Source organism: Aethalodelphis obliquidens, unplaced genomic scaffold (genome assembly GCF_003676395.1).
Source record: "Aethalodelphis obliquidens isolate GAN/ISIS:26980383/991018 unplaced genomic scaffold, ASM367639v1 scaffold87, whole genome shotgun sequence".
Classification (NCBI taxonomy): Eukaryota; Metazoa; Chordata; class Mammalia; order Artiodactyla; family Delphinidae; genus Aethalodelphis; species Aethalodelphis obliquidens.
In genome coordinates this window covers 6,522,110-6,538,729 of record NW_020838031.1, presented here as the reverse complement: position 1 = coordinate 6,538,729, position 16,620 = coordinate 6,522,110, and the positions used below count along the sequence as shown (strand labels likewise).

General features: G+C 46.8%; 1 protein-coding gene and 1 pseudogene across 2 annotated transcripts in view; one reads left to right on the top strand and one right to left on the bottom strand.

Annotated features, from left to right (window-relative positions):
- Window positions 1-336: 336 nt before the first annotated feature.
- NID1 (nidogen 1) overlaps window positions 337-16,620 on the top strand; it is a 93,627-nt gene continuing 77,343 nt past the window's right edge. For both annotated transcript variants that reach the window (XM_027094022.1, XM_027094021.1), the window contains exon 1: window positions 337-682. In XM_027094022.1, coding sequence (XP_026949823.1) covers window positions 458-682 — 225 coding nt within the window. In that variant the 5' untranslated portion in view covers window positions 337-457. The remainder of the gene's footprint in view (window positions 683-16,620) is intronic.
- Window positions 6,674-7,946, bottom strand: LOC113613358 (charged multivesicular body protein 1b-2-like; annotated as a pseudogene).

The window sequence follows — 16,620 nt, the reverse complement described above, 5'->3', positions numbered from 1 at the left end:
CAGCGTTGGGGTGGACTGTGTCCCCGAATCCAGGGCATTTCCGCGTCGCCCGATCTCCACGACTTAGCCCTGGGCCGAGGATAATGGTGCAGAGCCCGGCCCTCTGCTCTTACTCCCGCAGGGGCCGTTCGGTGGGAACTGGGCTGGTTTCGGGAATAGCGGCCACCAGCGCCCATCACCCCGCGGGGAAGGAGGGCTACCCGGGCAGAACGGCTAGGGGATTAGGTGTCGCCCCTCGCCCTCCCCCTCGCGGCCATTGGGCAGCCTCCGCGGCGCGCCCTGTGGACGGGGCGGGGCCCTCCCCATCTTCCCTCGGTTCCCTCCCCTGTTTCCCGGGGTGGGAACCTCGGGAGGCGGGATACGCGGAGGGGCTGCCGAGGGGCGTCCGGTTACATCTCCGCCTTCCTCAGCCTCCGGCCGCAGAGCCCCTCGGTTTGCGGGACGGCAGTCCGGGAACATGTTGGCCGCGGTGCGCCGGAGCGGAGCTGCGTGGACGCGGGCGCTGCTGCTGCAGCTGCTGCTGGCGGGGCCCGGGGGCTGCCTGAGCCGCCAGGAGCTCTTTCCCTTCGGCCCCGGCCAGGGGGACCTGGAGCTGGAGGCCGGGGACGACCGCGTCTCCCCAGCCCTGGAGCTGAGCACTGCGCTCCGCTTCTTCGACAAATCCGACCTCAACTCGGTCTACGTGAGTGCGACCCCGGGCGGGAGATGGGGGCAGTTGTCTGGGAGGGCGCGGGGGGCTGACGCGGCGTCGGAAGGAAGGCCCGGGCGGGCCGGGGGCGCCCGCGGAGCCGGACGGACGTGAGCGTCGTGGGCGGGGACCCAGACCCGCAGGCCGCCGGGGCGCGGGGTGCGGCGCTCGGTCTCCAAGCCCAAGGGGGCTCCCGCCTCCTCCCGGCCCGCTGACACCTCCCCGCCGCCTGGTCACTGTCCTCCGAGGTGCACTCGGGTCTGGGGAGCTCGTCCCGTCTGCGCCGCCCTGCGCGCGTCCTGCCCGACTCTGGGACACCGCGACCCCGCGACCCCGGACCCCGGGACCCTGGTGGCGTTTCCACCCCGGCGGCTGTGGACCGCATCACCTCCGAGAAGTCGGTCCGCGTCTCGCCATTGTCCCCTGCCTTTTGGGGACAGGACCCGGTGCGGTTGGGACCAGGCGCGGGCGCGGGGCAAAGGCCAGAGCTGGGTTGCAGCCGGCGCGCGGGCCCTGCGACTGCCGTAGGTGCCGGGGCAGGAAAAGACCGCCAAACCGGGCTCTCCGCCCCGGGAATGTAGCCGACAGCCCCTGCATTTGTGTGTGTGGACTCCGGATATGCCTTGGCAATGATTCTGCTCTCAGTCCAGAGTTAAGGGCTGGGAAAGGGCGCCCCGGTGATCCAATTTCCTGTAGCCGAGCACTGTCACCATGGGGGGCGGGGGGAGGGCGGCCAGATGGGGAGCGGGACAGGGACCTTTCGCTCTCTGGATCCTTCTCTGAACTGGCCGGGCTCGGGGACGCTGTCAACTTGGTAAAGTCCTTTCGTGCCGCCGCCTGCCGCCGCCGCGCACCATGTGGATTTCATATAAAGCTGTGTGCATTCCAGAAGTGGAGGGAACAACGCCATCAGCGGCTGGAGCTTGTCCTGCCGGTGAAATGGCTGTGCTCGTCTTCTGGCCGGGGCAGATCTCGCCCGGGACAGCACCCACGTGGAGCTTGTCGGCTTTGCCCAAAAAGAATGAGTCCTCGAAGTCTCCACCGACAGAGGGTGTCCCCTTGTTGGTTGACTGCCCTGACCTCCTTGCACAGTCTGCTGTAGCCTGTAAAACCCTGTCTTAGGTTTTTAAATGCATAAGATGAAATCCACAGGATTGCCAAGGAGACCAATTCTGTTGAAAAATGAGTTAAAATATTTTTTAAAAATTGTATTAAGTAATATATGCGTTTTTTTTCTTCTTAACCGTATTAAATAGCAAGGTGTAGCAGTGGATCCAGTGTACGATCAGCTAATGCTGGAACTTTCAAGGTCATGGGGACTGTAAACAATATTCAGAGACGCCTACTGTGACTATAATAGGAGAATATCTGTGACTTCTGTTAGTGGCAAGGTCATTAAGTGCTAATACTACTGTGTTTTGTTGCCTACATTTATAATGGAAGGAAATGCTAAATACCAGTTACGGGTTACTGAAAATTAAAATGAAATTTCTTTTTCTCTCTAGGTTAACAGACCCACTGAATTCTATTCATGAACCCCTATGTTAAATTAGGGCCCTCCGCCCTTCTTTACTTGTGGCATCAGACTAACCACATTACGGTCTAAAGACCTAGAAAATCGATTGCTAAAAAGTGATTCCTGTCAGTCCACACCTTCTGAGCCAGTTTGGGTTTTTAATCTGCATTTCAGTGAGAAAGACTCCCAGAGCTCTCTTTGCATCTTATTTCTGTGCTTCAGGTTGGGTTCCCAGGAAGGACTCTGAGATGGAGATTAGCAGGTAGGTTATTTCATTAGGGTGAGCTTCGCAGATCCCCAATTGTAGAAGGGAGGGCAGTGAAGAAAGATTGAGCGGAGTAGTGGAGCTGCAGTGCAGGCCAGCAAGGGCATCCAGCCAGTCCCCTGGGAGCTCTGGGGGTAGGATGGCCTTTCAGAGCTCTCTCAAGTCTCCTGAGAGGGATGGATCTCCATGTCCTTACAGTGATCAGTGATTCCATAAGGGCTGCCCTGGACCCAGGCAGTTTTTTCCACGGAGGCAGTTATCGAAGAGGAGGGCTGAGGACTGCATTCCCAGGAGCTGAATGAGGATCTGGTGCCACATCACAGCACCCACCACTATTTGTAGTTTTGTAGATGCTGTTTTGAGCTGATGGAAACCCTCACATGGCCCTGAGTGAAAGGGTGAATTGACAGGAAGTGTGAGCATGAACTAGATGGTCTGTACTGTTCTGGGCATTAGATTAAGAAAATGAAAGGAAACCCACTGAGAAGGAAAGTGATTATTGGATGAGTATATCTACATGTGTCAGGAACTTGCTAGTTTTACATTATTTAATCCTCAAAACAGCATGCCCCCTTTTTTTCAGATGAAGAAATAATAACAATAATTAGTAATTACCCAAGGCCATCGCATCAGTTAAAAATACCCAAACTAGGGCTTCCCTGGTGGCGCAGTGGTTGAGAGTCCTCCTGCCGATGCAGGGGACACGGGTTCGTGCCCCGGTCCGGGAGGATCCCACATGCCACGGAGCGGCTGGGCCCGTGAGCCATGGCCGCTGAGCCTGCGTGTCCGGAGCCTGTGCTCTGCAAAGGGAGAGGCCACAACAGTGAGAGGCCCACGTACCACAAAAAAAAAAACCCCAAAACCCAAAAAAAACCCAAACTAGGATTTCAGCCCAAATCTGTGTCTGACTCATAATGCTTTCAAGCATCAGACCTAAAACACGTGATGGACCCAAGGGAGTGCTGTGAGTTAGAGTAGTGAGGAAAGATTTTACAGAGGAGGTTACATTTAAGACTTGAAAGACAGGTCCATTTTCAGTAGGCGGAGGGGGAAATGGAGAGGCCATTCATGGTGGGAGGTACTGCAGGGGTAAATGCATGAGGATGGGAACAAGCTTGGCATATGCTGGGAAAGTGAGGAATATGACCCCACTGGAGCAGAGTGTTTTTGTGGGCATAGGAGGGTTCAGTCTGGGATAGGCAGTAGGGTCAGGGGATAAATGTATCAGTTAGCTCTTGCTGTGTAACAAACAGCCACAAAAACGTCAGTGGCATATAACTATAAGCACTAGTTGCTCATGTATCTGGAATCTGCAGGTGGTGGGCTGATTTAAGGTGGCTTCAGCAGGAGCAACTGGGATGATCTGGTTCTGCTCTGGGAGGTGGTGGGGGAGGGAGGTGTCTCAACCTCCACAGCTGTTTTGCCTAATATGGTCATTAGCCATGTATAGCTATTTTAAATTAATTAAAATGAAATAATATTAAAATTTCAGCTTTTGAGTCACACTAGCCACATTTCAAATGTTCAACACTCTCACTAGTGGCTAGTGGCCACTAGATCGGACAATGCTGCTGTTGAATGTATCCATCACCACTAAAAATTCTATTGGATGGTGCTGCTTCAGGGGGCCAGCTTAAGCATGTCCTCTTTCATGGAGATGTCAGAAGCATAAAAGAGTAAGTGGAAATGCATAGTGCTTTTCCAAGCCTTCCCTTGGGTCATGCCTCCTAACATCTCAGGGACTAAAGCAAGTCTCATGGCTGAGCCCAGAGTCAATGGGTGAGGAAGGTCATCACCCTCCCCGCCCCCCGCCGTGGTGGTAACAGGCATGGATACAGGGAGAGCTGAAGATGTGGAGCCAAACGATGCAATACATTACCTGGAGGGTCATGAAAGACGGCTCCTGGAAGGTTAGTGGTTGCTGGGTTATACTGTCTGTAGCTGGTCACAAGGCATGCCCGTCTTTAGTAAGATAAGTCTGGCAGTGGTTTGCAAGACAGCATGAACAAATGGACAAGAAGAGTTTGGGAGCAGGAAAACCAGTCCCATAAGTTACTGATTTATCAGATATGCAGGAATTAGAGCGTACAGGAATGGGGCAAGGAGAGGAGCCGGTGAACCTGAGTTGATCTAAGATGCATCGGCAAGATTTCTGACCAGTCACACGTGGAACGCGGAGGAGAAGGCAGGGAGGGAGAGGTTCTTGGTCTTGAGGCGTGAGTGAATGACGAGATGGTTGGCAGAGCTGACTTGAGTGAAAAGGCATTAGTCCAGGTTTGACTTGGTGGTGTTAGAGACCAAGAAGGGGACCAGAACGTGGAGATGCCCTGGAGCTTGTAGACCTTCAAAAGAGCAGTTAGGTTGGAAGGTGAATGGAAGCCTTGACACTGGTTTACGAGGGGAAGTAGGAAAGCAGGGAACAAGCTGAGAGCTGGGTTTGGAGCCCTTGGAAAGGGTACGATTAGTGATGACCCAACTCATCAGTTCTAACAGTGCGGTCTGGGGACTCCTGGGCGCCCTGGAGACTTTTTCAAGAAATTCACAAGGTCAAAACTCTTTTCCTGGTAATAAGAAAACGTTGTTTGCTTTTTCTACTCCCGTGCTCTCATGTGTATATAGTGGAGCTCACTAGAGGCTACAGGATATGTGATATCTACATGTGTTGTGATATTTATCACAACAGATTGAATGTAGAAGGTAGGAGAATCCAGCTATCTTCCATTAAGCCAGACATCAAATTGATTTGCCCAAATGTACAACAACAACACTTCTCTCCCTAGGTACTTTTGGGTTTTATTTTCTTTAAAATTATGTTAACATGGAATGAGTTCATTATTACTTAAGTATTATAAATATTTAAATTTTTCTCAATTTTAATTTCTGGTATGATAAGTATTGATCAATATAACCTATATAAACATGAGATTCCGGGAGTTCTTTAATAATTTTTAAGAATATAAAGGGGTCCTGAGACCAAAATGTTCAAGAGCTGCTGATTTGATGGTATCTAGACATCGTATGCCTCTGCCTTAATTTGAGAGCTGTTCCAAGGCAGAGGGTATTGCTGGGGAATATTCCATGGTGGAGCGAGGGGCCATCTTGGTTTCCTAACTTGATCCTGTGGGCCATTGCGTGATAAGATCTGATTCTCCACGTGGAGTAATCTCTTTATTTTTAAATCAGCACAATCCCAGTGATGAAACCAGTCATTCTTTGGACCCCATCCTGAGTAACGAGAGGGGAGTGGGCCAGTGTTTAAATTTAGTACATGATTTGATTACATATGATGTTATTCATGTCTTGACTCATAAGCATGGAGAAGTGAATTAGTTATTGTTCAATAAGTTCAGTTTGGGAAATAAAATTCTTTATGGCTATGAAAAAGTAATAAAAGGATATCCTTGGAAGCAAAAAGATTGTATACTGCTCTCCTGATGCATCTCCTCATCTCCCTTCCTCATGACTGTCTGTCTGTCTCTCTGTCTCACACACACACACACCACATACATCTTCCACAAACTGATTTTCATTATACCACTTACATATAGGAATCTTTCCTTAAGTAAGGTAAATTTAACTCTTAAGATCTTCTAACGTTCTTCCTATTTTTACCCTACCTTCTCTGCCAATACAGGCCACTGACTTTCTTCAAAACTTGCTTCAGGGACTTCCCTGGTGGTCCAGTGGTTAAGGCTCCACATTTCCATTGCAGGGGGTATGGGTTCAATCCCTGATGGGGAAGGCGCGGCAAAAAAAAAAAAAAAAAAGAAAGAAAATTTTGCTTTATTCCACCAACCTTACCAAGGAATTCTTTTTTAAAAAATTATTTATTTATTAAGGCCGCACTGCGCGGCATGTGGGATCTTATTTCCCTGACCAGGGATCGAACCTGCACCCCCTGCATTGGAAGGCGAAGTCTTAACCACTAGACCGCCAGGGAAGTCCCTCGTGCTAGATTTTTTTTTTTTTTTTTTTGCGGTACGCGGGCCTCTCGCTGCTGTGGCCTCTCCCATTGCGGAGCACAGGCTCCGGATGCCCAGGCTCAGCGGCCATGGCTCACGGGCCCAGCCGCTCCGCGGTATGTGGGATCTTCCCGGACCGGGGCACGAACCCGTGTCCCCTGCATCGGCAGGTGGACTCTCAACCACTGCGCCGCCAGGGAAGCCCTGTAACTTACTCTTGATCATGCAGACAAGCAAGTCTCTTAGAGTTCATCCTGTTCCATTGAAGCAACACTTGTGCCTATAGAACCTACTGACCCTGTGGTAGTTGCATTTGACATCAAGGCTAGTTTCATCTGCCATTTCCTGAAGCAACATATCCACTTGGTTTTGTGGTATATTGTTAGGGTTGTGGAGTGACTCATCATGTCTTCCCTTTGTTGCGTTTGAACCTTCAGCATTTCCAGTTGGTGTTTACACGTGTCCATCGGGACAAACATCTTTTCATGGAGGTTCATACCCCTCCATGTAGCATCTGCAGAGCCAACCAACGGCCGTGAACTTTGTCACCTTGCCCGTAGTCTGAACTCCTGCTGCCACAGCAGGAGCCCCAGCGCTCACACTCCAGAAATTAATTGCTTGTTTCCTCTGGTGGATTGCATTTTCAATGTGTATTCTTGCCACTTCTGGACTGCTTTTCTAAATGGCCTTTTTAATCTTGGCCTTTCCAGCCTTTTCTTCTCTCTCATATTTCTTGGCATTGTTATTAAGTTCTCTGACAGCAAACTACAAGTTAAATAGGTGTTTCTCCATATTCAACATGGTGCCGTGACTTGTTTGGGGAGGCGCAGGTTTCATGGGAGGGTACATGCAGCCCCGTCCTAGTCTTGAGCTGCAGGCCGGCCTGGCTCCCTGAGATTGTGTGGTATTCCTCTTGACATCACTCGTGGACCTGCCACACTTACTGGCACATAGGAAGTTTATCGTTAAGTCCGGGGCCACCACCCATGGTTATGCAGGTGGTTTGCAGCACAAGGCTCTGACTGAGGGGCCAAACCGGCTAAAGTCCAGCCCTCAGGCCACTCACCAAGCCCTGAACCTCAGCATGGGCCTGGGGCCATTCACAGGAAGGGGTACTTGCTTCTAATTTGCCCAAAGGCGCCCTGTGGTCTAACAGTGGCCCTGGCTGAGTCGCAGAATACTTGATAGAGTATTAATTTCTAATGGGGGCTAAAGTGAAATTGATGAATCAGGTTGATTAACCAATTTATAACTGAGGTCCAGTCACTTCATATCTCACCCTCTTATTATTCCAGACCTCTCTTATTATAAAACAAAGAGGTTTGATAAGATTATCTCTAAGGTTCGTTTTATCGTGGATCTTTGGTATTCTCTGATCAAGTGACCAGGTGTTGAATATATACCTTTACTATGTACAGGACACTGGTTATTATTTCTCATATAATGCAGTGCAATGTTGAGGTACATCATCTAGTCATTCAACAAATATTTAATTTGTTGCCTAACATGCCAGGACCAGTGCTAGGCTTTGGAGATAGAGATTGAAACCAGAGCAGTGTTGTTTCTGCTCTTTACAGTCTAGTGAGGAAGACAGACATTAAACTAGTAATGACACTGTGATAAGTGCTATGAGGAAGAAGATCATATATTGTGGTGAAACTGAGCTAGACCTTCTCCACCTGGAACTAAAGCATGGGTAGGGGGTTAGCCATGTGAAAAGGGGAAGGGGCAGAATGGTGCCTCGTTTCTGAGTGTGAGACCAGGAGCTTGTAGAGAGGAGGAGCTTGGCATGTCTTCAGGACAGAATGAAAGCCAGTGTGAGTGAGGGCAGTGGTGCAAGAACTGCGGGAGCTAAGTCAGACCCGGACACTGCAGCTCAGAGCCCTCCAGGTGTTTCCCTTTGCACTTAATGACATCCAGCTTCTCACCACGTGTGGTGATGGTACAGTCACGCTGGCTCTCCACCGTCATCCCTTATTATCCTGGCTGTCCTCACGTGCTGGGCTCCAGCCTCACCAGCCACTTTCTATTCCTCGGCCACAGCCAGCTTGTCCCACCCAGGTGTAGACACTCCTCTCCCCTCTGCACCGTCCCATCACGCAGGTCTGCTCACATGCAGACGCCCGTGCGTGTTGTTTTGTTGCATTCTGTCTTGATTTCATCCCAACATGTATAGCCACCTAAAACTAGTTTGTTTACTTGTGTGTTGCTCATCTTTCCCGTTAGAGTCTGAACCCTTTGAGGGCAGCGTCTGACCTGCCTTATTCACCGCTGTCTCCCAGGTACACACCAGGAGTAGGGTCCGGGGCACATAGTGGGTGCTCTGTTATGATCTGTTGAATGAATGAAGGTATGAATGAACGCTAGGTATTCCTTACTTCATTCTATGAAGCAGTGGGATGCCATTAGAGATTCAAGCTAGATGAGTGACATGATTTTTTTTAATTTTTATTTTATACTGTAGTATAGTTGATTTACAATGTTGCGTTAGTTTCAGGTGTACGGCAAAGTGATTCAGTTATATATATACATGTATCTATTCTTTTTCAAATTCTTTTCCCATTTTAGGTTATTACAGAATATTGAGTAGAGTTCCCTGAGCTATAGGATAGGTCCTTGTCGGTTATCTGTTCTAAATACAGTAGTGTGTATATGTCAATCCCAAACTCCTGATTTATCCGCCCCCCCCACATGATTTATTTGTAAAAGATTTCCATTTCCTCAACAAATAAATGGCATGGGAGAAAAAGGAGGGAGAACTGCATAGATTAAAAGAGGCTTAAGAGACAAGCTAACCAAATGTAAGGTAAGGACTTTGTTGGATCCTGATGGAAACATGGAAACAAACTGGCCGTAAAACACATCTTGGAGACAAACTGCTTTTCTAGGAGAGATACATATGGAAATATGGACAGGTGAAATAATTTGATGCCTGGGATTTCATTTAAAATACTTCAAAAAAGAAAAAATAAATATGCACATGTGTGGAAGGAATAGATAAAGCAAGAACTAGAGTGTGTGGATAATTTTGGTGATTGTTCTGTGTGTGTTTGAAAATTCTCCCTTAAAAGTAGTCTAATTAGGGCTTCCCTGGTGGTGCAGTGGTTGAGAGTCCGCCTGCCGATGCAGGGGACACGGGTTCGTGCCCCGGTCCGGGAAGATCCCACATGCCGCGGAGCGGCTGGGCCCGTGAGCCATGGCCGCTGAGCCTGCGCGTCCGGAGCCTGTGCTCCGCAACGGGAGAGGCCACAACAGTGAGCGGCCTGAGTACCGCAAAAAAAAAAAAAGTAGTCTAATTATAAAAGTTTTTAAAAAATGATGCTGCCTGTGGGTAAAGGACTTTTAGGGGAGGTGTGGAGGAGGAAGAGTGAATTCTACAGCTAAAGACCTGTTGCCAGGGTCCAGGGGAGGGTGGCGGTGTTGTGTGGACACGGGTTGTGGGTTCTAGAGCTATTTGCAGGTGAGTGTAATGAGGCTTGCTCATATGTTATCTCACCTGAGACACGCAGCAGCCCTGTGAGGTCGCTCAGGCAGGTGATAGGATGAGCCCCCTATTATAGAGAAGAACACTGACACATGCAGCTAAGGGCCTTGTCAAAATACACTCAGCTCGGGTCGAGGTAGACCGTGAACTCAGATCTTCCCACCCCTAGTTCTGCGGTCTTTATACTGTGCCACCTTGGATACCGACTTCTTCCCCTCCTTCATTCATTTATTCATTTGACAGTCTCTCATCAGCACTGTAATGTACAGACTTTGGGGCCAGGTGTGTGAGGCTACACTCCCCATTGCATTGCTTGTGAAAAAAGTTGGTTCTTATCCCTTAAGGAGCAGGTTTCTTAAGTGCTTTGTCCTCAGGTAAATTTTTTTCTTAAATATTTTTGTTTTTTGGCCGTGCTGCATGTGGGATCTTAATTCCTCAACCAGGGATCGCACCCGTGCCCCCTGCAGTGGAAGTGCGGAGTCTTAACCACTGGACAACCAGGGAAGTCCCTTTAATTTTTAATTAGAAATGTTTTCACACACACACACAAAAGGGGAGAAATTAGTATCATGAACACCCATAGACACATTACATAAAGGTAACTGTTGTTAGCATTTTCCCTATTTGTTTAATTTCTCTTTACTCATGTATCCAAAGTAACAATAAATTACAGTCATCATGACATTTCATCACCAAATATTTTACTGTGCATTCCTAAGACAGTAACAGCATTTCCCTACCTAACCAGCATACTATTATCAAACTAAACAAAATCAGTAATAATTTCCTGTTATCAGATTATGCCCAGTACATATCAAATCTCTCCAATATCCCCAAAGCTGTCCTTTATAGCTAGAGTCATTCAGACTGGGGCCCAAAGGATGACAAGCATTACATTTGGCTCTTTAGTCTCGTTTAATTTTTTATTTTATTTATTTATTTGGTTGCACTGGGCCTCCTTAGTTGCGGCTCGTCGGCTCCTTAGTTGTAGCACGTGGGCTCCTTAGTTGCAGCACGCCAACTCTTAGTTGCGCCATGCATGTGGGATCTACTTTCCCGACCAGGGATCGAACCCAGGCCCCCTGCATTGGGAGCACAGAGTCTTATCCACTGCACCACCAGGGAAGTCACTAGTCTCTTTTAATTTTGACCAATACGCTCCCCCTTTTTATTTCTCACTCTATTTAAGAGTCACAGCTTAATGTCCTGTAGAAGGTCCCACCTTCTGCATTTGACTGTTTCTTTGTAATGTAGTCTAGCCTGTTATTCCATCTCTGTATTTTCTGAAAACTGGTAATTTTGAAAATATTCAGGTTAAACATTGTTTTCTTTAGAAAACACGTAGAATTTTATTTTTAAATTAATTTGGGGAATAGTAAGACAATGCAAATGGTTAACAAAACTTGTAAAAACAGTGTTAAGGGAAGTTTCCTTCCTACCCTGGCCTCCAGGCCCATCGTTCTCTCCCCAGAGACAGTCACTATTCATGAATTTTTTATCTCTTTGCAGAGAGAGTCTCAAATGTACAAACATATGTATGTACACATTCCCCCTTGTTTTCTACACCTCCTTGATTTTCTAAATAACAGTGTTATGAGATATAATTTACCTACCCTAAAATTCACCGCTTTAAAGTGTACAGTTCAGTGTTTTTTGTATACCCAGGGACTTGTGCAACCATCACCACTGTCTAACTCCAGAATATTTTGCTCACCCCCCAAACAAACCCAGTATCCTTCAGCAGTCATTCATTCCCCATCTCCCCCACCTCCGCACTGCCCCGGTCCCTGGGAACCACTAATCTACTGTCTGTCTCTATGGACTTGTCTGCTCTGGACGTTTCGCGTAAATAGAATCATACAACATGTGACCTTTGGTGACTGGCTTCTTCCACTGAGCATAACATTTTCAAGCTTCCTCCACTTTGCAGTACTTAGCAGTGCCTAGTTCTTCTATGACTGAATAATATTCCATGGTTTTATTTTTCCTTCCATAAGTTCATGGATATTCAGGTTGTTTCTCCTTTCTGGCTATTATGAATAATGCTGCTATGAATGTCCGTGTCCCAGTTTTCGTGTGGACATCAGCTTTCAGGTCTCTTGGGTATATACCTAGGAGTGGAATTGCTAGGTCATATGGTAACTCTATGTTTAATGTTTGAGGAACTATCAAATCGTTTTTCAAAGGGGCTGCACCATTTTACATTCCCACCAGCCATGTATGAGGGTTTCAGTTTCTCCACGTCATCATCAACACTTGTTATTATCTGACTTTTTGATTTTAGCCATCCTGGTGGGTGTGAAGGGGTATCTCATTGTGGTTTTGATTTGCATTTCCCTGATGATAGTGATGTTGAGCATCTTTTCATGCTTATTGGCTGTTTGCGTATCTTCTTTGGAGAAATGTATGTTCACATCCTTTGCTTAATTTTAAATTGGGTTATCTGTATTTTTATTGTTGAGTAGGTTAAACATTATTTAACAAGAATACTTCATGAATGAAGCCATATATGGCATAGTGTGTAATATCAGGAGGTAAGTGATGTCTGGTTGTTGCTCTGCTAGCTGCTGGTGTTAAGGTGATGACAGCTAGATCATGTCTGTCGTGTTACATTTTTCCCCTTGTAAGCAGAGAGCAAGCTATGGGGTGATACTTTGGCCTTGCCTACCAACCTTTCACTTAATGTCTGTAGCAACCATTGACGATCTTTGCCTGAATCAATTATTAAATTAACGGTTGCCAAATTGTGTCTTATTTTGTCTTGTTTACTTGTTGGTTTCTAGCATTCTTTCTACATTTATTAGCTGGCATACTCCTGTAAAGAAGAGCTTTCCCTCATCAACTGGGGCTTTTGGGTTACACTGACATGGTTTGTTCTGGAAAGGCAGATAAGTGCTTAATTCTTTCCCTATAATTTCTGATGTTCCAATTAAGGGACTGGTGTTGAAATTAAGGGATTGGTATAATCCAAATTCAGGGAGTCCTGGTGCCCTAGTCAGCACAGGTGAACTTCTGATATCTCTATCCAAGGTGTTAAGGAGGGGCACACTTCTCCTCAGAGACTGAGGGTTTGGACAAGGCCCTTCTCTTGCCTTTCCTGATCACCTCCTGTTCTGGAATGCTGAAGGACACTTCTACCTCTTTTTTTTTTTTTTTTTGCGGTACGCGGGCCTCTCACTGCTTTGGCCTCTCCCGTTGCGGAGCACAGGCTCCGGACGCGCAGGCCCAGCGGCCATGGCTCACGGGCCCAGCCGCTCCGCGGCATGTGGGATCTTCCCGGACCAGGGCACGAACCCGTGTCCCCTGCATTGGCAGGCGAACTCTCAACCACTGCGCCACCAGGGAAGCCCACTCCCAACCATTTTTAAATGTTGGCGGATAATCTCAGGTAGAAATTTCCTGCAGAAGAGATGGGTAACTTATCCTGAGTCTCTCATTAGACATTAACTGGATTAAGTTTAAAACACTGACTCATCTTTTAACTATTACTACCAGGTTGCCCCTTGTTTTTATCTGCTAATCCTTTTGCTTCTATTTCCAATTCAAGCCAGAGTCATTTCTCTGGTTCTGTGGAGTTAATAGAAAATATTTGCAATTTAGACTCAAGAGTTTCGTTCTCGCACTTCTGGTGTATGATCTTAGGCAAGTCCTATAAACGGAAATTCATTTTTTTCTCAAATGAAGAATGAAGATGATATTAATGCATGCTTTACTAGGTTCACTACAATAACTGGAGTAAAAATGCTTTGTAAACTGTCAAGTACCACTCAAGGGGGGCAGACCCCAGGTCCCCTCTGGGCTCTAGGCTGGAATCAGTTAACCTCCACCTTGATCGTGTCATTAGTTCAGGCTATTTCAGGGACTTCTTTCTCAAGTGTTTCTTTTCTTAGGCCCTTTTCGTTTTCTAGGTTTTTCTAGCTGCCCAGTCTCTATCTGTGGAGCCATCCCATGAAGCTTTGCAACTAACAGGACTTTTGCTCCCCATTTCTCTAAACTAGGTGGCTGAGTATAACAGAAAGAGCACCGGTAATGGACTCGACCAGATGTGGGTTCAAATCTTGGTCCCATCACTTGCTGGCTGTGTGACATGAAGCTAAATTAAGTCTCTTGTCATTTCCTTGTCTGTTTCATATGCGTGAAAAGAGGGGTGGTTGTATTAAATTAAAAAAAAATGCAAACAGCTTTAGTAAAGGGCCTCAAACCTAGCAGTAAGTGTTTGTCTCCCTTTCCTTCTTTGGCCTAAATTATTTTACCTTAGGTTCCTGCTTCTTCCCACCCATGGAGTTTGCTTTTGCAACTGCAAGCAATTTCATTGTCTTCCCAGTACTGCTCTTTGCATTTCTAAAAGGAGCCCATTTGTTTCTTATTTGTGCCTACCTCAAGTATTCTTAACCACATCTGTTTTAAAGAAGGCTTTCCCCTCAGGGTTGCAGGGGAAAAGCATCCTGCCCTGGGGCCTGCTACCAGGCTCATTGAAGTCAAAAAAGATGGCTGTTGTTTCACTTCCTCAGCGTTTGCTTGAACGTAAGGAATCTAACACATAATTTTAATGTATGGAGTATCTGCATTTAGACTTTCTCCAGGGCTTCATTTGCCTGTGAGTTCACTTTAAAGATGCACAGGAGATTGGAAGTGCTTTTTTTTTTAAATGGGGGCCACTTCCTCATCGTGAGTTAGTGCTCTGTTGCCTCTTACTGTCAGCTGAGTGGAAACAATTGTAAGTAAGTGGCTCCAACTGTTAGCCCTGTGAGGCTTGCATTTTCACCCAGGGGTGTTTTGTGATGTAATTGATGGTGCAGCTGGCTGAAGAGCCTGTTTGGTGTGTTCCTTGGGGTGAGTGAATAGGTGTGTTCTGTACAGGGCTGTTAAGTTGCGCTAGTAACACGCTGAGCTGAACATTAACTTTGCTGAAGGAACTTCTTTTTCCCAGTGTGAACTGTCAGCAAGATTCAGGGCGGTATTTACGTTGGTCAGTGTGCTGGAGGTAGCTGTCTTTCAATAAAGAAGCAATGTATTATTACGCTACCAAAAACCTCAGCGAGGCAATTTGTGGTTAGAGTTACCTTAAGACAATAATATAACATCATCATCATCATCATCATTATTACTTTAGCCCTCAATAATACAGACAGACTTTCTCAGGAATGCATTCAATTCATAGGAGTTTTGGGACTTCCCTGGCAGTGCGGTGGTTAGGACTCCGGGCTTCCATTGCAGGGGGCGTGGGTTCGCTCTCTGGTTGGGAAACTAAGACCCTGCAAGCCGTGCAGTGTGGCCAGAAAAAAAAAAAAAAAAATTCACAAGAGTTTTGCCATGTTATAGTTACCAAGTCCAAGCTCATACTGCTTGCTGAATGACAGGCCAGTAAATCGAGAGAGGTGTTGGGACAAGGAACAGTGACTTTATTTGGAAAGCCAGCCGACTGAGAAGATGCGGGACTAGTGTCCCAAAGAACCATCTTCCCTGAGTTAGGGTTCGGGCTTCTTTTATACCAAAAGGCAAGGGGGTGTGGTTGGTTGGTGCCCACTTCTTGGTGCCAGAATCCTTTGTTCTTGCAGCTGTCCATGTAGGTCTGGTGACAAGGTTCCTATAAACGTCCAACAGGACAAATGTTATTCTCTGTTCTGCAACTTTTTAATCTCTATATGAATGGAGAAGTGTTATGCCTTTAAAGTTCAAAGCCTTGAGAATGGGCTGTCCTGTATATTTCAGGCTACAGGCAACATTCTTTTGTTTTGTTTTTTTTTTAATAATAGATCTTTATTGGAGTATAATTGCTTCAAAGTTAAAATGAAAGAAACAGATCCAATACAGAATTAGATTTGTTCTTCCCTATTACATAATTCACAGCAAGGAATGTGCTGGTGCCACTGGGACTCAGGGCTCCTAAGTCAGGACTCCAAGGTGCTAGTTGCAAACTGTTAAAAGATAAACTGGGGCATATTAAAATTCTTAAGCGTTTATTTGAGCAAAAATCGATTTGAATCGGGCAGCATCCAATCTAGCAGATAGAAAGGAGCTCCGAGGAGCTATGCAAAATGAAAGGCTTTTATAGGCAGGAGGGAGTGGGAACAGGGAAGGTATCTGGCCAAAAAAAGCAGGTCCTAGTATTGCAAAGTTACTTTTCTTTAGGGGAGGGCAGGGGTCTACCCAGCAGATGACCTCACTAGTGCTGATCAGGTGGTTTCTGATTGACTGGTTTAAGATTCCATATAGAGTGGAAACTATAATCAAGTCTCAGTTTGGTGATGTGGGGCTTAGCATAAGCGACTCCATTTTGGGCCTGTAAATGGCCCAAAGATAGAAAGAGGTGCAGATGTAAAGGAGCTGGTGCTAAACCCTGCTTGGGGAGGGCAGGAGGGCTTCACAGGGAGAAATGGGACTTTGCCATGGACAGGAGCTGAGTGAGGGTCTTTGAGGCCGAGGGGACCATAAATGCAAAAGCACGCAGTGTTAAGTAGGTGAAACACCATGGTGAGTTTGGAGAAGTGCAAGCAATTAAAAAGAAAAATTCCAGCGCATCTATTTCTATTCTAGACTTTTCCTTACCAACATTCATATCAAAACTAAAACCTGGTCCTATAATCCACGTAATTTTTCAGCTGGCGCAAAGTGATGAACAGAAAATAATACTGGTGACTGCTGTATAATACTTATGTTTAATAATTGTTTCTTTCTGGACTCCGGGCCCTGCACCTGGTGCCT